Below are 25,707 nucleotides of genomic sequence, written 5' to 3'. Positions count from 1 at the left end.
AGCAATTAATTATTTTTAATATGGTTTCGTTTTCATATTACTAATATTAAATAGTGAGTAGTACTTGTGTTATTTCCCTCACCATTAGAAATATTCATTTCAATTTAGATAAAACTTGCACAAACAATAACCAATTATTTAGAGAATATCTAACGAGCACTGACTGCTTGATTGCTTGCTGCAACCAACTACCATTTAACAATGCCAACATTTCAAACAATGCACAGCGCACTATAGTGTTGGCCTAATCGCTAATGCAAACTTCCACGAATGCTCTCACAGTCGCGAAGCAAAAGTTCAACAATAAAATTCAAATAATAATAATAAATTTTCTACTAAGTTTAGATGTAGGAAAACAAAAATTTGTTCGTTGCGGGGGAAATTAGACAAAACTAGAAATCGAACAACAGAAAATTGTAAAACATTTTAGAATTCCTCCCCCGATTTCAGACCATCCATATACCCGCACAAAATGCAACTCATAGCAAAACAACAATAAGTGAACAATTAAGTTTGGCAAATCGAAAGGGAAGCGAATGCAATTAAATTAGGAAAAAGCCGTTTCTAACAACTCCCCATAACCTCTAGCAGCAAACAAATTAACAAGAACCCACAGTGGTAGAAATAACCAAAAAATTATTTTTTTTGCAAAATTTTATTTCTATAGAAAATTTCGTCAAAATTTTGCTTCTCTAGAAAATTTTTCCAAAACTTTATTTCTATTTTGTCAAAATTTTATTTCTATAGAAAATTTTGCCAAAATGTTATGTCTGTAGAACATTTTTGCAAAATTTTACTTTTATAGAAAATTTTTGCAAAATTTTATTTCTATAGAAAAATTTTGCAAAATTTTATTTCTATAGAAAATTTTGTCAACATTTTATTCCAATAGAAAATATTGTCAAAAGTTTATTTCTATAGAAAATTTTGTCAAAAGTTTATTTCTATAGAAAATTTTGTCAAAATTTTATTTCTATAAAAAATTTTGTCAAAACTTTATTTTTATAGAAAATTTTGTCAAAATTTTATTTCTATAGAAAATTTTGTCAAAATTTTATCTCTATAGAAAATTTTGTCAAAATTTTATTTCAATAGAAAATGTTCTCAAAATCTTATTACTATAGAAAATTTTTTAAACATTTTATTTCTATAGAAAATTTTGTCAACAGTTTATTTCCATAGAAAATTTTCTCAAAATTTTATTTTTATAGAAAATTTTGTCAAAATTTTATTTCTATAAAAAAATTTGTCAACATTTTATTTTTATAGAAAATTTTGTGAACATTTTATTTTTATAGAAAATTTTGTCAAAATTGTATTTTTATAGAAATTTTTGTTAAAATTGTATTTTTATAGAAAATTTTGTTAAAATTGTATTTTGATTATTTTGTCAAAATTTTATTTCGATAGAAAATTTTGTTAAAATTGTGTTCCGATAGACAATTTTGTCAAAATATTATTTCTATATAAAATTTTGTCAAGATTTTATTTCTATAGAAAATTTTGTCCAAATTTTATTTCTATAGAAAAATTTGTCAACATTTTATTTTTATAGAAAATTTTGTCAAAATTTTATTTTTATAGAAAATGTTGTCAAAATTGTATTTTTATAGAAAATTTTGTTAAAATTGTATTTTGATAATTTTGTTAAAATTGTATTTTGATTATTTTGTCAAAATGTTATTTCGATAGAAAATTTTGTTAAAATTGTGTTCCGATAGACAATTTTGTCAAAAATTTATTTCTATGGAAAATTTTGTCAAAATTTTATTTCTATAGATAATTTTGTCAAAATTGTATTTCTATAGAAAATTTTGTCAAAATTTTATTTCTATAGAAAATTTTGTCAAAATTTTATTTCTATAGAAAATTTTGTTAAAATTTTATGTCTATAGAAAAATTTGTCAACATTTTATTTTTATAGAAAATTTTGTCAACATTTTATTTTTATAGAAAATTTTGTCAAAATTGTATTTTTATAGAAAATTTTGTTAAAATTGTATTTTGATAATTTTGTTAAAATTGTATTTTGATTATTTTGTCAAAATTTTATGTCGATAAAAAATTTTGTTAAAATTGTGTTCCGATAGACAATTTTGTCAAAATCTTATTTCTATAGAAAATTTTGTAAAAATTTTATTTCTATAGAAAATTTTGTCAACATTTTATTTTTATAGAAAATTTTGTCAACATTTTATTTTTATAGAAAATGTTGTCAAAATTGTATTTTGATAGAAAAGTTTTGCAAAATTTTACTTTTATAGAAAATTTTTGCAAAATTTTATTTCTATAGAAAAATTTTGCAAAATTTTATTTCTATAGAAAATTTTGTCAACATTTTTTTGTCAAAATTTTATTTCTATAGAAAATTTTGTCAAAATTTTATTTCTATAAAAAATTTTGTAAAAATTTTATTTCTATAGAAAATTTTTGCAAAATGTTATTTCTATAGAAAATTTTTGCAAAATAGAATAGTAGATTTTATCAAAATTTTATATCTTTAAAAAAATTTTTGAGAAATTGTATTTCATTAGAAATTTTTGAAAATGTTTATTTTTATAGAAAATTTTTGAAACATTTTATTTCTATAGAAAATGTTTTAAAAATTTTATTTTTATAGAAAGTTTTTGAAAATGTTATTTCTATAAAAAAAATTTTGCAAAATAGATAGAATAGAATAGAAGATTTTATCAAAATTTTATTTCTTTAAAAAAATTTTTGAAAAATTGTATTTCGTTACAAAATTTTTGAAAATGTTTAATTTTATAAAAAATTTTTGAAACATTTTATTTCTATAGAAAATATTTTAAATATTTTATTTGTATAGAAAATTTTATTTTTTAGAAAATGTTTGAAAAAATTTATTTATATAGACAATTTTGTACAAATTTTATTTCTCTTGACACATTTCTCCAAATTTTTCATTTTTTCAAAAATTTATTTCTATAGGAAATTTTCTCAAAATTTTATTTCTATAGAAAATTTTGTCAATATTTTATTACTATAGAAGATTTTATCAAAATTTTATTTTTTTTAAAAAAAATTTTTGAAAAATTTTATATCGTTAGAAAATTGTTGCAAAATTTTATTTCTATAGAAAATTTTTCCAAAATTGTAAATTTTGTCAAAACTTAGGAGTAAGTAAGTAAGGAAATTTTGTCAAAATTTTATTTCTATAAAAAATTTTGTTAAAATTTTATTTCTATAGAAAATTTTGTCAAAACTTTATTTGTATAAAAAATGTTTTCAAAATTTTATTTCTATGGAAAATTTTGTCAAAATTTTATTTGTATAAAAAAAAATTTAATAAAACGTTATTTTTATAGAACATTTTTGAAAAGTTAATTTTTATAGGAAATTTTTGCAAATTTGTATTTTTATGAAAAATGTTGTCAAGATTTTATTTCTGTAGAAAATTTCAGCAAAATTCTATTTGTATAAAAAATTTCGTGCAAATTTTATATCTATAAAAAACTTTTCCAAAATTTTTTTAGGAATTTTATAAATTTCCCTAGGTTTTGTAGTATTGGGGAAAATTTTGAAATTTTAATTTTTCTTGGTGCACATCATTACACAGTGTGCTATATTGCTTCAGGCTGGTCTCATGTTGCCAACGTACAAATGCTATTTAGCAAAAATGGGGATTAGCGAAATGAAAAACAAATGTCCAATTAATTAACAACAGCAACAAGCAACTGCAGTGGCAACAATCATGACAGCAATAGCAGCAAAGCCAAATGTAGTAAGCGGCCGACTCGTATGAATAGGAATCATTTTTCAATTTAAACACGTACCACCATCACCATCACCAGCTGCAACCAGACCCCCACAGACCTCCAGACTAACAATATTACCGATTTTGCCCAACAGCATGACTAGCAGTTGTCTCTTCAACTTGGTATGATATAGACAATAACACCCACTCATTGGACAAATGAACGAATAGATAAATAGGCGGACAGACTGGATGGACAGACAGCTAGATAGATAGACAGACAGACGGACGGACGGACGGCTGAACTGGCTATTGCATAGCTCTATGCATTGATTGCTCACCAAATTTAGTCAAATGCAATGCAATTTGGAATGCATATTGAAATGTCTGACATCCATTATGGTGAAGCAAAGTGCAAATGTCCATACTACACATTTTCGTATCAATGCAATTTTGTTTGATTCATCATTTTTGGTAAATGATGATGGTGGTGTATTTTAATTTGAAAAAAATACTTGGAAATGATATGATAAAAAAGTCGTCTGGAAATCTAATCTGTATATATGATAAGGGGAATGTTTACTAGATAAGGCGATGTATTTGCTGCAAATGGACCCCCAAGCTAAGGATTTTTTTTGAAAAGTTATACCGTGGCAATGAAGTAATCCATTTGTTGGGGATTTTAATTAGAAAAGAAGTTCCTTGAATATATTTTGCATAGGACAGCCTGACTAGGCAACTACCATCATAGAAAAATTATGGTAGTTGATGAAGTTGTTATAAATTATAATCATGGCATAAAATGACACTATAATCTCCAAAAATTCTTTGATATCAGAAAAGGTTCTGTCATGGTTTATGTCATAAGGAAATCTTCTGAGAGTCAAAAAGAGATTTGAAAAATCGCATAACATTTTGACAAGGTCTGAATAGTATTGTGTAGGGGATAAACATCTATATTGATAACTTGTTTCATTCTGGTAGGAGTTCTGATTGTACCTAAAGTGATATCTACACTAATAGATAAAGCATTGTTATATTAACGAAAAGTGTCATTAAAAGTGAGCCAATGAAAAAAAAATCGTTAATACAACCAAATTTTTCGTTATTATGACGAATATTCTGTTAATCAGCGTATTAATGAAAATGTTTCGTTACATCAATGAAAATTTTTCGTTAGCTCAATTTTGATGAAATTTTCTTTGTGTGTAGGAGTATTTGTTGAAGTATTTCATAAAAATTTCTGAATTGTAAGACAAACAAATTTTTTTCTAACTGCTCAAAAATTATCTTTGAAACCTAATGCCCCAAGCAGATCTGTTGAAATGGTACGCTTGCCAAGTGAAAGAAAATCCCATGGAATAACGACATTCATAAGACATTTTAATGCCCATTAAGAAACAAAATCGTTAATTTTATTTTTTGTTTTGGGCAATTTGGAGGTCAGTGCGCCTTCTATCCCCTCAAGAAATGAAATCGGGAGAGCGTTGTTTATGAAGGTTATATAAAACTCCACTCAGATATTTGTGGATTTAAAGTCTTCCAATTTGACTTCGGTGTATATCCAAAACCATGAGCCGGTGTTCTCAATATTCGGTACCCTTATTTAAGGACCTAAAATACTTCTAGATTTTTAATTTCAGCCAAATCGGGAGCAGTGTTGCCAGTATTGGGGAATTTTCCCCAAATTGTGGACATTTTTTCGTGAATGGAGACAAACATTTTGAGTTGCGATCTTGGGGATTTGGTGGGGAATTTCCATAAATTTGGGATTTTCTCAATATCCATTCGGCATAATAAACCCGGGATTTTCTCAATATCCATTCGGCATAATAAACCCGGTTTCAATAATGGTTTCCAAGATATTCTGTTTATTTCTATATTATTAAAAAATATACAAAATGGTGGCAATGAAAAATTTGGACTAGAAACGGATACAGGAATTTATTTGAGAATCCCAAGCGCTAATTTATAGGTAATTTAAGACATTTTTCTACAATTGCGAAATCACTTCGTGAGAAATCGGGTCTGAATGTTGCCCTCTTATCAGTGTTGATCACTGATTTGTACAATAATATCCCATAAATATTGAAATGATGTAGACGGTTCACCTTCATATTTACATACCACCCAATTTTATTACTTGAGTATTTAGAAATAAATTTTCGTCCACCATGTAGACCGAAGTCCCATTTTAATTTTTTCGAATATTTGGAAGAATATCACCGATCTCCTGGTGTTGGGTTTCAAAATATTGATCTTATTGCAGCTCGCAAGCTGGTAAAGTTTTGATTTTTATACCCTCCACCATAGGATGGAGGTATATTAAATTTGTCATTCCGTTTGTAACACATCGAAATATTGCTCTAAGACCCCATAAAGTATATATGTTCTGAGCAGAGAATGAAGCCGACTCATTTTTGTCGGCGTCGGCGGACACTAAATTTTTGCCTCCGGCGGCGGCGGCTTGACGGCTGAGCCGATATAAATTTGTTCACTCGGCGGCGGACAATTATCCATTATAAAATCAATTTGAAGTTAATCGAATGGTAATGAGATTAGTTGTACAACCTATCTTACAAACAAATTTACTTTTCGTTCAAATTTTCTGAGCTAAATTTTTGCTAAATTATTATAGCAGCTTAAATATGATTGGTTGTGTTCAAAATTTTGGATAAAATACGACAATTATATATACATTTTTCTGATTTAAATCGACATTTTTGATTAATTGGCGGCTAAATTTGAGTCGAGATGAGTCGACATATTCGGCGGCGGCGTCGACTGGCAAAAAATGGTCGGCGGCGACTGAAATCGGCGGCGCGACTCGGCGGCTTCATTCTCTGGTTCGGGGTCGGGGTGAAATTCTGAGTCGATCTGAGCATGTCCGTCCGTCTGTTGAAATCACGCTAACTTCCGAACGAAACAAGGTATCGACTTGAAACTTGGCACAAGTAGTTGTTATTGATGTAGGTCGGATGGCATTGAAAATGGGCCATATCGGTCCACTTTTACGTATAGCCCCCATATAAACGGACTCCCAAATTTGGCTTGCGAGGCCTCTAAGAGAAGCAAATTTCATCCGATCCGGCTGAAATTGGGTACATGGTGTTAGTGTATGGTCTCTAATAACCATGCAAAAATTGGTCCACATCAGTCAATAATTATATATAGCCCCCATGTAAACCGATCCCCAGATTTGACCTCCGGAACCCCTTGGAAGAGCAAAATTCATCCAATTCGGTTGAAATTTGGTACGTGATCTTAGTACATGATATTTAACAACCATGCCAAAATTGGTCCATATCAGTCCATAATCATATATAGCCCCCATATAAACCGATCCCGAGATTTGATTTTGGAGCCTCTTGGAGGAGCAAATTTCATCCGAGTCAGTTGAAATTTGGTACATAGTGCTAGTATATGGCCGTTAACAACCATGCCTAACTAGGTCCATATCGGTCTATAGTTATATATAGTCCTCAGATAAATAGATCCCCAATCACACAAAAATTGGTCTATATCAAGTTCATAATTGTATATAGCGCACATATAAGCGACCCCCATATTTCAATTCTGGCTCTCTACGTACCATGGAAAAGTCCATATCGATTCGTAATTATTTGTAGACTTACCTATACATACCTTTTTTGTCCAATATATACCACGTATGGACTAACTCACAATTTAGAAAACGATGTTAGGAAGTTTTAAGATACCACAACCCAATTAATTCGTTTGTGGATGACGGTCTTTCGTAGAAATTTCTACGCAATCCATGGTGGAGGGTACATAAGATTCGGCCTGGCCGAACTTAGGGCCGTATATACTTGTTTCAATTTTTAAATTATTATCGATTTTCTACCGCAGAGAGCCTATTTCTTTATTTTTTGCATAAAATTTGTCAAAAATGTATTGGGGATTTTTGTGAGGTATTTTTGGAGACGAAAGCGTCCTAATTTGGGGAGAAGAGCCATAAAAATACTGGCAACACTGATCGGGTGATAGGTCTATATGAGATCTATGGCAAAACATTGACCGATACACACCATATTCGGGAACCTATTTTTGAACCAAAACTTCTTCTAGTTTTCGATTTTCAAGCAACATCCGATAAAAATGTTGAGAAGCCAAAGAAGTACAACTGGAAGATTGGTCTACAGGTGGCTTATAATAAATCAGGGACCGATGTACACCATATCTGGCACACTTAGTTGTTCCCCTAAAATACCTGTGGGTACTGAATTCAGGCAATTGGAAAGTCAAATCGGGAGATTGGTTTATTGGGAGCCACCGTGGTGCAATTTTGTTTTTCTCTGACCCTAAATTGCTTTAATTAATCCCTACCTAATTTACTAGCGGAACGATACTCTGAACTCGATGAGTTTCAGTTTTTTTATGATTTTTGTTTACGTCTTTATATCAGATTTCCTACTTGAAATGTACAAAACCCCATTTTAAGAAGAAGTCTAATAATTTCCCTATAATTGTCTATTATGAATTATTTGCTATTCATTCGATAAGGTGTTTTGCTTAAACGTGACTGACAACTCATGGTTGATACTTGATTAATAATTATTTGATTTTGTTATTTTTTATTATTCTTAAGTGATTTGATTGTGTAAATCGGTTAAATATCATTGCAATGAAAATGAAACACCTTACCAGAATTGTTTACATTAAATCGTATCGTATTTTTCACAACCAGCAAATCATGGACAGCTTATAAGAATATTTATGAATTTTGAAATCTAAGGTAGTAGCCATAATTCAGCGTCAAAACAAATTAAATATTTATAGACAAGATCTGAGTAGTCGTATTAACAATTATAAAGAGCTATTCAGTTAAGATGTGAAGTCATTTGTCTTGCAGTGACAACAATAAGCAATGGGAATTCCTTATACACAATTCATGTAAATTAGAGTGTATATTTCACACTTTATGACAGAGAGTTGTTAACTCGTATGCGGAATGATTTGTTTTGCTAAACGAGGTGCAGCTACAAAATTAAATTAAAACAAATTAAGTTAAGATAAATAAAATTAGCTAACACTAAATGTAGTTAAATTTATACAAGGTTCCCTTTTTCATTTCGGGATTAAAGAGCAAGAACTTATATTAATCATTGAAAATTGCTTTATTGTTTTTCAAAATATTCCTACACTTTTGCATGCGTTTCAACCAATTGTCGAATCACTTTTTCAACATTTTTTTTTTTAACGGACAAATGTTCAAGCAATATTGAATGGTTCCACGAATACCTAAAATTGTATCAATCTCACGACAACTATTGCAAGGCCGTCATGTGACCTACATGACGACCTTGCAATAGTTGTTAGTTAGCGCACAATATCAAGTGTTTCCGCAACAACAACTGATTTTCGACGACCTTCACGAAATTCGTCTTGGAGTGAAGTTCGAACTCGGTTGAATTCACCATCGATAAACACTGGTCCTTGACGGATATTCAACGCCAAAAACTGAATCGATGCACTCTTGTTGAGTTAATCGATGTTTAAACTTGTAAAAAATAATCGCACGAAAATGTTCACGATTTAATTACAATTTTTGGGCGAGATAAATCTTTTAAGTTGCTGTAAACAACAAAAGCAGCACCTGTACGGCGAAATGTTCTGACTATGTATAACCTCAAAAATGTCAAGCTTTACGATAGAGATTTTCAGTGTTATCAGCCACCGTGGTGCAATGGTTAGCATGCCCGCCTTGCATACACAAGGTCGGTGGTTCGATTCCTGCTTCGACCGAACACCATAAAGTTTTTCAGCGGTGGATTATCCCACCTCAGTAATGCTGGAGACATTTCTGAGGGAACGCCGTTCGGACTCGGCTATAAAAAGGAGGTCCCTTGTCATTGAGCTTAACATGGAATCGGGCAGCACTCAGTGATAAGAGAGAAGTTCACCAATGTGGTATCACAATGGACTGAATAGTCTAAGTGAGCCTGATACATCGGGCTGCCACCTAACCTAGCCTATCAGTATTTTTCTGGTTCTTGTCCCCAAAATTCAGACAATTGCGTCCCCAAAAATCGCCAATTTAAATTTTTAATCCTCACAAAAATCCCCAGTAAAATTTTACGAATTTTTTAATGAAAAATAGGCTCTGTTGTAGAAAATCCGTAATAATTTAAAAACTAAACAAATATACATTTTTTGTCTTACCAGATTGGGTGTTGCAATATGATCAAAATGTGGAAAAGCAAAGCCAGGCGACCGCATATCGACTTCTATTTCTGAAAATGGGGATTCGGTCACCACGTATTTATGTTGAACCATCTTCATCATTTCCATATTTATAGGGGCAAAATTAAGGCCCGAGTCCCCACGAAATGATTTCACAATTGTAGAAAAATGTCGAAGCCAAGCGGACTAAAATTATAAATTGGGCCTCCAAATCAAGTTTCCTCTTTTTAAATCAAGTTTTTCGACTCGCGGGCGCGGTTGCCACAATTGGTAGAATTCTACCAAACCTGGTGAATTATTTACTGTTTGGTAGAATTCTTGATGTTTTGGTAGATTTAGCACAATATTCCAACTAATAGGTACTTCAGTTTTGACAAAATTTTCTTTAGAAATACAATTTTGACAAAATTTTCTATAGAAATAAAATTTTGACAACACTTTCTTTAGAAATAAAATTCTGACAAAATTTTCTATAGGAATAAAATTTTTATAAAAAGTTCTATAAAAATTTTTTTTTAAAAAATTATCTATAGAAATAAAATTTTGAAAAAATTTTCTGCAAATGAAATATTGACAAAATTGTCTATAAAAATAAAATTTTGACAAAATTTTCGGTATAAACAAATTTTGGCAACATTTTCTATAGAAATACAATTTTGAGAAAATTTTGTATAGAAATAAAATTTTGAAAAAATTTTCGGTATAAAAAAATTTGGCAATATTTTCTATAGAAATAAAATTTTGACAAACTTTTCTGTAGAAATAAAATTTTGAAAAAATTTTCGGTATAAAAAAAATTGGCAAAATTTTCTATAGAAATAAAATTTTGACAAAATTTTCTGTAGAAATAAAATTTTGAAAAAATTTTCTGTAGAAATAAAATATTGACAAATTTTCTATAGAAATAAAATTTTGACAAAATTTTCGGTATAAAAAAATTTTGGCAAAATTTTCTATACAAATATTTTTTTTGTTTTTTATTGTTGGTTTGTACTTTGTTGTTTTGATCTCAGCTTTGCGTTGACTACACTACAAGAGTAGCTTAACCAACAGAGGAAAATAATGCTTGTCAAATTTATTTTGCAAAATCTCTATGGACTGCAAGATGCAGCAAAACTATCAACCAATTATCAGAATAAATTCGGGTAGTTCAATGAACCCAAAGTGAACCACACTCACCTTCCGAAAAAAGGTTTATAGTAGTTGGCCTCTGCCTAAATAAATTTTGACAAAATTTTCTATAGAAATTCAATTTTGACAAAATTTTCTATTGAAATAAAATTTTGACAAAATTTTCTATAGAAAAAAAATTTTGACAACATTTTCTATAGAAATAAAACTTTTACAAAATTTTCTATAGGAATAAAATTTTTATAAAAAAAATTATATAGAAATAAAATGTTGACAAAATTTTCTATAGAAATATAATTTTTACAAAATTTTTTATAGAAATAAAATTTTGACAAAGTTTTCCATCAAAATACAATTTTGACAAAATTTTCCATCGAAATACAATTTTGACAAAATTTTCTATCGAAATAAAATTTTCACAAAATTTTCTATAGAAATAAACATATATACGATTTCTTAAAATTTGATTTTTGATAAAATTTCATTTATAGAAATAAAATTTTGACAAAATTTTCTATCCAAATGAAATTTTGACATAATAGTCAAAATACAATTTTAACAAAATTTTCTATCAAACTACAATTTTGACAAAATTTTCTATAAAAATGTCGACAAAAATTTCTATAGAAATAAAATTTTGACAAAATTTTCTATAGAAACAAAATTTTCTATAGAAATAAAATTTTGACAAAATTTTCTATAGAAATAAAATTTTGACAAAATTTTCTACTGTTTCGATAACATCCCCAAAAACTTCAAATTTAGGGAAATTCCTACGAAATCCCCGAGTCCTCAACTCAAACATTTCGTCCCCATTCAAGAACAAAGATAACACTGGAGCTGTCAGTTTGCAGATTTTAACACTAGGTTTGCGCAATTCCGAAATATAAAGGGCAACCCTCGTAAAAATGAAACTAATTAAACAATATTTTTAATTTTAATCTTGAAATATCTACCAATCAAGTTCTCAATATGTATATATTGTTTTGCAATTTTTTCAATAAATCTTAATCACAAATACGTAAGCAACTGTTGTTAAATCTAAAATATGAAAAATAATTAAAAAAATGAAACACAAAATAAAATCAAAATGAATACGATAAAGTGCAACCGATTCGAAAACATTAAGCCAAAGGCAACTGGCCAGTGGATGAATGGACGAACATTCAAATTGCCAACTATAAAAAGTCACTTAAAATGTGCATATACTTGTTGTTCAAGTGGTTTTTATAGCCAATTTGTTGGATATTTTTGTGAATTTGTTTTCGCAACTAATTCCAAATGAAATCCATAAATTCAATTAAATTTGCCACACATTCAATTGGTAGGATTGTGTGTGAGTGTCGGTATGATGCATGTAATTGAGTCGTGGCGCTAGAGGAGAATAAACTCGTGGCATATTTCACAATTATTTGGTTGATATTAAAATCAAATGCAAATTCAATTAAATGAAATAATAGACAGGAATATTCTAATATCAATACGATCAAAGTATTTTATTTTTTCTGCTTATTTATACAACGTTTGAAATATTTATTTAATTTAGATTGGCATTCGCTATAAAAATAATATAAATGAAATTTCAATCATTTTTTTCTATTTAAATTCAATGAAAATTATGGTATCTACACTTAAAAATAAATTAATAAAATAATAAAGAAAATGTTAAGTACTACATATTTTAAAAAAATGTACTATAGACATAACAGGAGATTATATAAAACAATAGTTTCTAAATTTAAAAAAAAATTAAAAGTTCTTCTAAAGGCTCAAATTTATAAACACTTCCAAAAGTTGTCCCATAATTTAAATATGGAGGAAGTTTTTTTAATTCAATTTTTTATAACCCGCTTTTTTCATATTTTTAATGGGTAATTTAACTTTTTTTTTGTTTCAAACGTGTTAAAAAGAGACTAAGAATTAATTTTTTTTTGTCGAAAAAATGCTAAATCGATTCTAGAAAAATTGCGAATTTTTTGAAAATATTTGAGGTCAAACGTTTCAGACAAAAATTATAAAAATTATTTATTTGGAAAAATGTTAACAATTTTTTTTAATTCACATCCAAGACATTGAATTCGGAACACACCTTGAAAAGTAATGACAAGTTATTTTAAATTCATCACTTTTGAGCCAATTTTGCACCACATTTTCACTACTTTTTTCGCGACGATTTTTGTCTGGGAAGTATTAGCCAATTTTTGAAGCTTTCTGATCTTTAATTCAAAGCCCCACTATATTTAAAGATTAACCCCAATATTGATAAAAGTTACCCCCCAAGTCATACCCCATCGGTTCAAACTATTGAGTATGATTCAAAGGCAGGGAAATTTGTTACGTGATTAAGCCAAGAGACGTCGAAAGACTATCTTTTACTTGCATACATCTGTTTCAAAGACAACAAAGGAAAGATGCAACGCATCGTTACCGGTGAATAAAATAGTATCTACTACGAAAATATAACCAAAACTCTACCAATTTAACAAAAATCTTATTTTGAAAATGTTGACCAAATTTTTGTGAAAAATCTTTGTTTTCTTCGAAAAAGTCTTATTTTTTCATTTTAGCTTTATATTCCAATATTTGCAATATTATATATCATGAACCTATTGCAATATTATATATCATGTATACATATCCCTGTGTTGTATCAAATGTTAAATGTTTTAACGATTAGCTTTCCCAAGAAGGGAAAGTTACTATTTCTACAAACAGGGAGAACTTACAATGGACTATAATAGTATGACCGAAATTTAAAAAATTAAAATTTTTAATGAAAATTCTATACAATTTTTTATCAAAATTGTATTTCTATAGAAAATTTTGTCAAAATTTTTTTTCTATACAAAATGTTACCAAAATTTTTTTCTATAGAAAATTTTGGTAAATTTTATATCAATTCAAAATTTTGCTAAAACCTTATTTCTATAGAAAATTTTTGCAAAATTTTATTTCTATAGAAAATTCTTGCAAAATTTTATTTCTGTAGAAGATTTTTGCAAAAATGTATTTCTATAGAAAATTTTTGCAAAATTTTATTTTTATAGAAAATTTATGCAAAATTTTATTTCTATAGAAAAGTTTGTCAAAATTGTATTTCTATAGAAAATGTTTGCAAAATTGTATTTTTATTGAAAACTTTGTCAACATTTTTATTTCTATAGAAAATCTTGTCAAAACTTTTATTTCGATAGAAAATTTTGTCTAATTTTTTATTTCTATAGAAAATTTTGTCAAAATTTTACTTCTATAGAAAATTTTTGCAAAAATTTTATTTCTATAGAAAATTTTTCCAAAATTTTATTTTTATAGAAAATTTTTGCAAAATTTTATTTCTATAGAAAATTATATCAAAATTTTATTCCTATAGAAAATTTTGTCAAAATTTTATTTCTATAGAAAACTTTGTCAAAATTTTATTTCTATAGAAATTTTTGTCAAAATTTTATTTCTATAGAAAACTTTGTCAAAATTTTATTTCTAAAGAAAATTTTGGCAAAAATTTTATTTCTATAGAAAATTTTGTCAAAATTAATTCCTATAGGAATTTAGTCAAAATTTTCTTCCTATAGAAAATTTTTTAAAAATTTAATTTCTATAGAAAATTTTGTCAAAATTTATTTCTATAGAAAATTTCGTCAAAATTTTATTTCTATAGTAAATTTTGTAAAAATTTTATTTCTATAGAAAATTTTGTCAAAATTAATTTCTGTAGAAAATTTTGTCAATATTTTATTTCTATATACAATTTTGTCAACATTTTATTTCTATAGAAAATTTTGTCAAAATTTTATTTCTATAGAAAATTTTGTCAACATTTTTTTTTTTCTATAGAAAATTTTGTAAAAATTTTATTTCTTATAAAATTTTGTAAAAATTTTATTTCTATAGAAAATTTTTTAAAAATTTAATTTCTATAGAAAATTTTGTCAAAATATATTTCTATAGAAAATTTTGTCAAAATTTTATTTCTGTAGTAAATTTTGTAAAAATTGTATTTCTATAGAAAATTTTGTCAAAATTTTATTTCTACAGAAAATTTTGGCAAAATTTTACTTCTATAGAACATTTTGTCAAAATTTAATTCCTATAGGAAATTTTGTCAAAATTTTATTTCTATAGAAAATTTTGTCAAAATTATTTCTGTAGAAAATTTCGTCAAAATTTTATTTCTATAGTAAATTTTGTAAAAATTGTATTTCTATAGAAAATTTTGTCAAAATTTCATTTTTCTAGAAAATTTTGTCAGTATTTTATTCCTATATAAAATTTTGCCAAAATTTTATTTCTATAGAAAATTCTGTCAACATTTATTTCTATAGAAAATTTTTTAAAAATTTAATTTCTATAGGAAATTTCGTCAAAATATATTTCTATAGAAAATTTTGTCAAAATTTTATTTCTGTAGTAAATTTTGTAAAAACTGTATTTCTATAGAAAATTTTGTCAAAATTTTACTTCCGTAGAAAATTTTGTCAAAATTTTATTTCTATAGAAAATTTTGTCAAAATTTTTTTTCTATAGAAAATTTTGTAAATTTTTTTTCTATAGAAAATTTTGTAAATTTTTTTTCTATAGAAAATTCTGTCAAAATTTATTTCTATAGAAAATTTTTTAAAAATTTAATTTCTATAGGAAATTTTGTCAAAATATATTTCTATAGAAAATTTTGTCAAAATTTTATTTCTGTAGTAAATTTTGTAAAAATTGTATTTCTATAGAAAATTTTGTCAAAATTTTACTTCCGTAGAAAATTTTGTCAAAATTTTATTTCTATAGAAAATTTTGTCAAAATTTTTTTTCTATAGAAAATTTTGTAAATTTTTTTTCTATAGAAAATTTTGTCAAAATTTATTTCTATAGAATTTTTTTTTTTTTAATTTAATTTCTATAGAAAATTTTGTCAAAATTTATTAGAACAGAAAATTTTTTAAAAATTTATTACAATTGAAAATTTTTTAAAAATTTAATTTCTATAGAAAATTTTGTCAAACCTAAACATGAAGAATTCTACCAATCTAATAAAGACTACAAATGGGGGGAGGTACCAACAACAAAGGTCTTCGACCTACATGGGTGTTTTTAGTTGCATTTAATTTTCACCATTATGTGTTTCCATTTAAAATTTTTTTAAACAGTCCATAATTATTGTATAACATTCATATTTTAAATATATATAATAAAAATTAAATCACTTGACCATACAAAGGTAGCAGACATTGAGAGTGAGTGAGTTTCAATGACAGGTATCATAGAGGAAACAAAGTAAAACAATAACTAAATACACAATGTGAATTAAACATGTGCATTTAATTAATGGACCTCTGGTATGACAGAGTTTTGCAAAAGCTGCAAGTGGTGCGATATGAGTCAAATAGATACAGCCTATAATGGCCACAATGAGGGAAACGAATGACCACCAAGCAAAAGAGTTGAATAAATTATGAATCAAATTGAATTATCTCTTGTATAATTAAAATAAACACATTACATTAATTAAAGGTCTTTTCAATGAAACTGAAATAATGAGAAACAAAAAATACACCTCTTCTCCCCCATTTGCAGATCTACATCATGCTCCAGTGAAGACTTCGCTGAAAAAGAAAAAACTTAACTCAATCCATGCAACGGCGAGTGTTACCCTTCCACCAGATGTTAGTCCGTCGGGTAGTAGTGACAGTATAATTCGTGAACGTTTAGCACCCCCTTCAATGAGTACAACACCACCAGCGGTTAATATGGAAACTACAGAGGATGATTCTGATTCAGGGTCAACTGATGCCCGACGCAAAAAGAAAGCCAGAACAACATTTACCGGAAGGCAGATATTCGAATTGGAAAAACAATTTGAAATAAAAAAGTACCTTAGTTCGAGTGAACGCACAGAAATGGCAAAGTTGTTAAATGTGACGGAGACACAGGTGAGTTTGGAGGAAGAAATTTTGTAATTATAGAATCATTTATTTTTTTTTTAAAGACCGAACAAAAAATCATAAAATATTTTACAATATATTTTATCTTAGAACGATTTATTAATGTCTTATAAAAACAGACGTTTGGATTATGTTTCATTGTTTATGTTTAGTAACATCAGTACTAGGCCTCATGGGTGCGTATAAGTGATGACATTAAATTTGCTATTACGTATACGCATTGGTGGCCGTAGCTTATTTATAGAATGAATCTACTGAACAATTAACGAAGACAAAAAGATTCTTCCGTTTGCTTTCAGGAGTTTCCAATGAAATCAATATAATTTACTTTGAAATAATGGACCTGTATTGAATAAAAATTAATTTAGGTTTAGAAATGATAACAACTTGTTATATTCGCGATCGGGAAGAAATTCATAGGCGACCTAATGATGACATATGTCCGTCTGTTGTAATCACAGTACAGCCTTCAATAATGAAGTTATTTATGTCGAAGTTTTGATCGGATCCCAAGATTTGTCTTCTTGAGCATCTACACAGAAAAATAGTTCACAGATTTAGTGAAAAATTAACTACCTCCTGTCAAAAATTCAACTTTATTACATTCTCGATTTTGAAATTTTAACTACATTTACTGAATTCTTACTATTCATAAAAGCAAAAATCAACTAGAAGAATATTATTGTCGTCAAATCATTACCACATTAACCACGCTGCTGACCATTTGTCGAAATCAGAAAAACATATATATGGGAGCTATATCTAAATCTGAACCGATTTCAACCAAATTTGGCACGCATAGCTACAATGCTAATTCTACTCTCTGTGCAAAATTTCAACTAAATCGGAGTTAAAAATTGGCCTCTGTGGTCATATGAGTGCAAATCGGGCGAAAGCTATATATGGGAGATATATCTAAATCTGAACCGATTTCAACCAAATTTGGCACGCATAGCTACAATGCTAATTCTACTCCCTGTGCAAAATTTCAATTAAATCAGAGTAAAAGATTGGCCACTGTGGTCATATGAGTGTAAATCGGGCGAACGATATATATGGGAGCTATATCTAAATCTGAACCGATTTCAATAAAATTTAGCACACTTGTCTACGCTACTAATTGTACTCCTAGTGCAAAATTTCAACCAAATAGAAGTAAAACTCTGACGTCTGGGACCGTATTAGTCCATAACGGGCGAAAGATATATATGGGAGCTATATCTAAATCTGAACCGATTTCAATAAAATTTTGCACACATGACTATAGTACTAATTGTTCTTCTTGTGCAAAACTTTAAGAAAATTAGAGTAAAACTCTGGCTTCTGGGGTCATATAAGTCCATATCGGACGAAATATATATATGGGAGCTATATCTAAATCTGAACCGAAATCAATAGGGTTCTATTCTGAGCCAAAACACATACTTGTGCCAAATTTGAAGTCGATTGGACTAAAACTGCGACCTAGACTTTGATTACAAAAATGTGTTCACGGACATGACTATATCGACTCAGGAGCCCACCCTGAGCATTTTTGCCAAAGACACCTATCTCGTCTCCTTCTGGGTGTTGCAAATATATGCACTAACTTATAATACCCTGTTCCACAGTGTGGCGCAGGGTATAAAAACTCACTACGCTTTATAATACATTGTTATAACTGCGTTTAATTGTTGAATTTTCTTCATTGAAGTGAGTGTGCCACCTTTTATGGCTTGTGATACTTTTTGTGCCACTTTCTAGAAATTCTCAATAGTAACGCTGCTGCTTAGTGGGTGCTCTGGTAATGGATTATCAGGTGAAATGAATTCGATTTTCGAAGAGAAACATTTTAAATTTGAATTTATTTTAGACCAGAATTAAAAATTTATTTTAGACCATTTAAACATTTATCTAAATTAAAATATATTCATATCAAAAAATTTAACTATAAAATACCTCATTATTATAAAATAAATTCAAAATTATTTAATGTCTAAAATTCTACCAATTGAAATTACCCCATATTTACTATGGCCATTTGTACTATATATAATTTAATATTGAATAGTTTCTAGAAAATTAATTGAATGTCACAAAATAAATATAAATGAGCCAAATTGAAATGCTTCAACTAATTACTTTTTGCTCATTTAACGAATACAACATTTTACACAAATTATATTGCACAATAAATAACAATAATTATAATACTCTTAATAGCAATAATTAGTTTTGTGAATATAATTTCAAAAGGTTTCACATAACCATCGCCACCACTACCACTTCTAATTCCAAATGAAATCTGCTATGATTAGAAATAAAAGTCTATGCAATCCTAGTTATCCAACTGAACTACTAATATTTCACAACTGGTTTAGTATGGCCACTTTTTGCATCTGTTCATTTCTGTATCGATGGATGGTCCAGAGTTCACTTTTGTGGCATATGCGAATTATTAAAATTACTAGGCTGCCAAACACCACATTAGCAAGAGCATAAATTCTATGTGGTTTATGAGTGAACAATTAGGTGTGATTATATATTGAAATGTCAAAAGTAATATGAAAACGAGGGATATCTTATAAGTTAAAAACAAGTGAGTAAAGTAGAAAGTCGGGCGGGGCCGACTATATCATACCCTAAACCATCCCTACCGAATTAGTAAACATACGTATTTGTGGATTGTCATTTGTATAGGTTTTGGGGGAAAATCGCATTTCCATATTTAAGAACATTAAGGGGTACATGGTTAAGGGAGTTTTATCACAATCTGAAAAGAAATGTCTGATATAAGGAGCTATAGTTGATTCTGAACCTACGGAGTTAGTATGCCACTAATATTGAGTCCATTATTAAAAAAGAGGAAATCGCTAAATTAGTGTGAGTAAAAAAATCCAAAATTCTGAAAATAGGGCAATATATTTATGTCAGAACTACATGTAAGTCTAAATACGATCGCCCAATACATATACATTTGCAATTTGAGCATTATTGGTTAATAAATACGAGTATTATGGACATATTCGCGATACATATATATGTATGGGAGCTATATCTAAATCTGAACTGATTTGGATTATATTTTACAGGTTTTGTTGATATTACAGGAGATTACCTTTTTGTAAATTTCAGTAAGATCGGTTAAGAAATAATGCCACTATGGTCAAAAATAACGTTATGAGGGGCAAATTTTTGAAAATCGGGGGCTACATATATATGGGAGCTATAGCTAAATCTGAACCGATTTGGATGATATTTTGCACATATAATCAGTACTATAGACGATCAGAGTAAGCCAAATTTGAGTAAGAACGGTTGATAACTAAGGGTTTAATGGCCAAATTTTTCAAAATCGGGCGATACATATATATGGGACCTATACCTAAATCTGAACCGATTTCGATGATTTTTGTCACATATAGTAAGTGCTATAGAAAATTAGATTTGACCAATTTTGAGCCAGATCGGTTGATAAATAAGTGACTTATGGCTAAAGTTGGCAAAATCGGGCGATACATATATATGGGAGATATATCTAAATATGAACCGATTACAATGAAATTTGGCACGCTTGAAGGGTGGTCAATTAGATTACTTTGTGGCAAATTTGACGCCGATCACTTAGCAATCTTACGCAATCTGACCCCATTTATCGAAATCGGGCGATACATATGGGAGCTACATCTAAACTTGATCCGATTTTTCCCAAATTCAATAGCGTTTGTCCCTGTACAAAAAAAAACGCCACACACCAAATTTCATCAAAATCGGTTAATAATTGCGACCGGAATACTACGAACAACAAATACATGGACGGCCGGACGGACAGACGGACGAACGAATAGACGGATGGACGGGCGGATACCAAGCGCTAGATCGACTCAGGAGGTGATTCTGAGTCGATCGGTATATAACAGGTTGGCTGATAAGTCCCCGGTCTAACAAAGAAAAACACATTTTTTTTTGTCAAAATTCATTTTTGTTATTCAACATAGTTCCCTTCAAGAGCGATACAACGATTATAACGACCTTCCAATTTTTTGATACCATTTTGGTAGTACTCCTTCGGTTTTGCCTCAAAATAGGCCTCAGTTTCGGCGATCACCTCTTCATTGGAGCCGAATTTTTTCCCTGCGAGCATCCTTTTAAGGTCTGAGAACAAGAAAAAGTCGCTGGGGCCAGATCTGAAGAATACGGTGGGTGGGGAAGCAATTCGAAGCCCAATTCATGAATTTTTGCCATCGTTCTCAATGACTTGTAGCACGGTGCGTTGTCTTGGTGGAACAACACTTTTTTCTTCTTCATATGGGGCCCTTTTGCCGCGATTTCGACCTTCAAACGCTCCAATAACGCCATATAATAGTCACTGTTGATGGTTTTTCCCTTCTCAAGATAATCGATAAAAATTATTCCATGCGCATCCCAAAAAACAGAGGCCATTACTTTGCAAGCGGACTTTTGAGTCTTTCCACGTTTCGGAGACGGTTCACCGGTCGCTGTCCACTCAGCCGACTGTCGATTGGACTCAGGAGTGTAGTGATGGAGCCATGTTTCATCCATTGTCACATATCGAGAGAAAAACTCGGGTGTATTACGAGTTAACAGCTGCAAACACCGCTCAGAATTATCAACACGTTGTTGTTTTTGGTCAAATGTGAGCTCGCGCGGCACCCATTTTGCACAGAGCTTCCGCATATCCAAATATTGATGAATGATATGACCAACACGTTCCTTTGATATCTTTAAGGCCTCTGCTATCTCGATCAACTTCATTTTACGGTCATCATTTTGTGGATTTTTTTATGTTTTCGTCGGTAACCACCTCTTTCGGACGTCCACTGCGTTCACCGTCCTCCGTGCTCATTTCACCACGCTTGAATTTTGCATACCAATCAATTATTGTTGATTTCCCTGGGGCAGAGTCCGGAAACTCATTATCCAGCCAAGTTTTTGCTTCCACCGTATTTTTTCCCTTCAGAAAACAGTATTTTATCAAAACTCGAAATTCCTTTTTTCCATTTTTTTTTCACAATAACAAAAGACGCTCTATCTCACAAACTAATTGACTTACAGACGTCAAATTTTGACACGAAGCATTTGAAGGTTGGTACTATATAAAAATAATATGCATTTAATGCTAGCGACGCCATCTATGTGTCAGACCAGGGACTTATCAGCCAACCTGTTATTTTATGGTGTCCAAAATCAATATTTCTGGTAGGCACATTTTTTGGCAGATCAAAGTTATTATACCCTGACCCCTATGTGGTTTAGGGTATAAAAAAGAGAGGAAAAGGCGGATGAAGTTCTAATTCTAATATGGTGTTTCATTGATTCCTTCATTTACGATAGACTTTAGATTAGGGCTAGTATGGAAGGGGGTCCTAATTTCACTGTCTTATATCAGTTGACGTACCCATTTTGTTTCATGGGACAAATTTTCAAGTATATGTTCAAAATTGTTGGCCAAAGCGTATAATAAGAAAGATTTTTTCCTTATAATAACAGATACTTTAAATATGATACATGAGCCTCAGAAGTCAAAAATTACAGTTTTCTATTTATACAAATTAATTTCCATTTCAAGTTTTTTTTATAACTTATACACCCTACACATGAGCCTCAGAAGTCAAAAATTACAGTTTTCTATTTATAAAAAATTAATTTCCATTTCAAGTTTTTTTTTTATAACTTATAAACCCTATCCTCGTTTCAGTATGTATATAAATTTTGTATAAATCTATGCAGGCATTTTGGCACAAGTATGTACATTTATTTGCATAGTCAAGTGTTAGAAATGAGTAAAATGCTGCAGTAAGAGAGAGAGAGAGAGAGAGAGAGTCCAGGGTGTGGGGCATATGTATATGTCAAGGACCATATTGTACATAATTATAATAATCACAACATAAACCACAACAATAATAACATCCAAACAGAAGGAATCATCAGTAGCTGTAGTAGCAGCAGCAGCAGCAATAATAAAACCAACAACAATAACAACAACAACAATAGTAGCAATATAATTTTCAAGAACAACAGCAACATTGTAATAAATGCTGCCTTCCAGGCATTCAAAGTACACATATGATATTAATTGAGATTTATTGACTCATTATAATAAATTTATGTTGAAGTATAATAAAGTATTTTAACACATACGATTGTGCACGTAGACACATATCATACGCATACCCTTATTATAGGCTGATAACCCACACTTTATTTTTCATAGTACAAGTGAAATCCTCCTTTCCCCAACTACAACTCCCTACAGCAATAAATTTCATATTAAATATTAAGTTTACAAGTTTGTTGTGTAATTGATTCATACATGGCTTTAAACCAACTTTAATTAGAAAATAAACAAATTATTTTAGACTCATCTGGCCTTTGCTTTTATTGTATAGAGTTTAAGAATAAAATTAATTATAAAATAATTATTTTAAAGTCTTTGAGAAAGATAATGTTTAAAATTAATTTGCCATAAAACTAAAACTATTAGGTAAAATGGAAGGTTAGAAAAGACTCCAAATGTTAACTAAAATTTTCAAACATGATTTTGAAGAAATAACTAGTCCACCCGAACGAATAATTTATACTATTGAAAGGTCTATGATGCGTATGAGTATTTGCATCATACAAAAATCATTTCTCAACCGAAACGTATAAGTAATATTAATATTAAATCCATGGTGCGTATGAATAAGTTAATTGAAATTGTTTTTTTGCTGGATATGTTTCCTTTCTTTTTCAAAATTGATATATCTATGATAGGCCTTCAAGACTTCATTATGCGAAGAATATTTAACGTATGTAAGTACATGTAATGATATAATGCCTTATTTATGTGCCTATCATTACTGATTTTTTATGGTGTCATGGAAAGATAAAAATTTTATTAAGCTGTTATATACCTATCACACTCGAGCCAAAACCAAAATCGAAATGTTGTTTCTATAGAATATTTTGTCAAAATTTTATATCTAAAATTTTTTCTGTAGAAAATTTTGTAAAAATTTTATTTTTAAAGAAAATTTTGTCATAATTTTATTTCTATAGAAAATTTTATTTCTATAGAACATTTTGTTAAAATTTTATTTCTATAGGAAATTTTATCAAAACTTTATTTCTATAGAAAATTTTGTCAAAATTTTATTTCAATAGAAAACTTTGACAAAATTTTATTTCTAATTTTTTCTGTAGAAAATGTTGTCAATATTTTATTTCTAAATTTTTTTTCTTTAAAAATAAAATTTTGAAAAAATTTTCTATAGAAATAAAATTTTGACAAAATTTTCTATAGAAATAAAATTTTGACAAAATTTTCTATAGAAATACAATTTTGACAAAATTTTCTATAGAAATAAAATTTTGACAATATTTTCTATAGAAATAAAATTTTGACAAAATTTTCTATAGAAATACAATTTTGACAAAATTTTCTATAGAATTAAAATATTGACAAAATTTTCTATATAATAAAAATTTGACAAAATTTTCCATAGAAATAAAATGTTGACAAAATTTTCTACAAAAATAAAATGTTGACAAAATTTTCTATAGAAATAAAATCTTGACAAACTTGTTCTAATTTTTTTCTGTAGAAAATATTGTCAATATTTTATTTCTAAATTTTTTTTCTGTAGAAAATTTTATCAAAATTCTATTTCTATAGAAAATTTTGTCAAAATTGTATTTCTAATTTTTTTCTGTAGAAAATGTTGTCAATATTTTATTTCTAAATTTTTTTTCTATACACTGAAAAAAATATTTACGTGATATTAAAGATTACGCAACCTAAATTTTAGGATGCGAAATTTATAAATATTAAGAACAAATTTCTTTAAAATAATGAAAATTCTAATTTAAATTAAGTTTATAATCTTTGCTTCAAAAACTTTTTTCATTAAAGTTATGACACAAATTTTGTAAATTTGCATCCCTCCGTTAAATTTGCATGTCTTTGAACCAAGGCTAGTTTTCCTTAAAATAAAAAAAACATTTTTGGTTTAAAGAAATTTTCCTTAAATTAACTGAAATATTGAAACTTAAAATTTAAGATAAAAACGCTTCAAATATAGGCTAAGACTTATTTTGAGGATTTAGCGTCTTTGGTTTGAATTTTTTTTGGAATTAAGAAAACATTTTTCACTTTGAAGTATCCATTATAATTTGGATTTTTAAACTGGCATTTGTTTGTAAGTGAGTACTTTAATTAATAAACCGCGAAAAGAGAATGAAAAATTTGATAAATGAGATCTGTATCCTAATTTTAATTTTATTGGTCCTAGATTTAAAACCAGATAGGTCGCTAAAAAATTTCTTTATTTAAAGAAGCCTCATCTTTGGCTCGGAATCAATACCAAAATCCTTAAGGGAAGGTCAAAATCTTTGGATCCAAGTAAACTTTTTTTGAGTGTAGAAAATTTTATAAAAATTTTTTTTCTATAGAAAATTTTGTCAAAATTGTATTTCTATAAAATTTTATGAAGTACCTCTTTTTTGGAGTGGATATTTTTGCACAATCTACCAAAACATCAAGAATTCAAACAATCTACCAAACAGTAAAAAAAATCTACCATTTTTGGTAGAATTCTACCAATTGTGGCAACAGCAAAAAGTTTGGAAGTTCCTCCGAAGTCATTAGTTGAAAGAAATTTCCAGCTGGACTTAATGTGAAGTGTAACACAAGTAGTTTAAGGCGATAAATATTTTTTTTATTTTTTTATTTTACAGTTTTCG

At 28.6% G+C, this 25,707-nt stretch overlaps 1 protein-coding gene across 1 annotated transcript in view; it reads left to right on the top strand.

Annotated features, from left to right (window-relative positions):
- NK7.1 (homeobox protein NK7.1) overlaps window positions 1-25,707 on the top strand; it is a 334,376-nt gene that overhangs the window by 235,843 nt on the left and 72,826 nt on the right. Inside the window, exon 4 of the mRNA XM_075292004.1 lies at window positions 16,616-16,971. Within this exon, the coding sequence (XP_075148119.1) occupies window positions 16,616-16,971 (356 nt within the window). The remainder of the gene's footprint in view (window positions 1-16,615; window positions 16,972-25,707) is intronic.

Source organism: Haematobia irritans, chromosome 1, assembly GCF_050003625.1.
Source record: "Haematobia irritans isolate KBUSLIRL chromosome 1, ASM5000362v1, whole genome shotgun sequence".
Classification (NCBI taxonomy): Eukaryota; Metazoa; Arthropoda; class Insecta; order Diptera; family Muscidae; genus Haematobia; species Haematobia irritans.
The sequence above is the reverse complement of the archived record's forward strand: the minus strand, read 5'-3'. Positions and strand labels throughout refer to the sequence as shown.